The sequence below is a fragment of the Octopus bimaculoides genome, unplaced genomic scaffold, assembly GCF_001194135.2.
Source record: "Octopus bimaculoides isolate UCB-OBI-ISO-001 unplaced genomic scaffold, ASM119413v2 Scaffold_314482, whole genome shotgun sequence".
In the NCBI taxonomy this organism is placed as follows: domain Eukaryota; kingdom Metazoa; phylum Mollusca; class Cephalopoda; order Octopoda; family Octopodidae; genus Octopus; species Octopus bimaculoides.
In genome coordinates, this window is record NW_026349521.1 from 1 (window position 1) to 720 (window position 720).

The following is a 720-nucleotide window of genomic DNA, read 5'->3' on the forward strand; positions in this document are numbered from 1 at the left end:
AACGGATTCACAGGGGAAAAGTACAGTTCCAATGTGAAATATGTGGAAAATCTTTCATGACTAACTTACAGCTCACTACCCATGTACAAACTCACACCGGAGAAAAATCATATCATTGTGAAATTTGTAAGAAATCGTTCATCCAGAAATGTCAACTTATAGTTCATAAAAGGATACACACTGGCGAAAAACCTTTTGAGTGTGATGTATGTGGAAAATCATTTTCTGTGAATCTTTATCTTAAAGCTCATAAACGAAGACACACCGGAGAAAAACCATTCCACTGTGAAATCTGTGGAAAATCCTTTTTTGATAATTCACATCTTGTCAGTCACAAAAGAGTACACACCGGAGAAAAACCATTCCATTGTGATATTTGTGGAAAATATTTTTACTCGAGCAGTAATTTAGCAAGACACAAGTTATTACATATGGGGAAAAAAGCATTCCGTTGTGAAATATGTGGGAAAACTTATGTGAATAACAGTGATTTAAAAAGACACAAGAGAAGACATGAGGGCGATAAGACTTTTCACTGTGAAATTTGTGGAAAATCATTCTTCGATCATTCTAACCTTATAGTTCATGTCCGTACCCATACTGGAGAAAGACCTTATCAGTGTGAAATCTGTGAGAAAGCATTTATTTGTAAAAGTGATGTAAATAAACACAAACGAACACACAGTAAAGGGAAGCCTTTGGACTGTGAAACATGAGAAA

The 720-nt window shown here is 35.1% G+C and overlaps 1 protein-coding gene across 1 annotated transcript; it reads left to right on the forward strand.

The window, feature by feature from the left end:
- The first annotated feature begins 6 nt into the window (after positions 1-6).
- On the forward strand, positions 7-716 carry LOC106867056 (gastrula zinc finger protein XlCGF71.1). Its single transcript, XM_014934548.1, has one exon. It carries the CDS (start codon positions 57-59, stop codon positions 714-716), a length of 660 nt encoding a protein of 219 aa, XP_014790034.1. The 5' UTR covers positions 7-56.
- Positions 717-720: the final 4 nt, after the last annotated feature.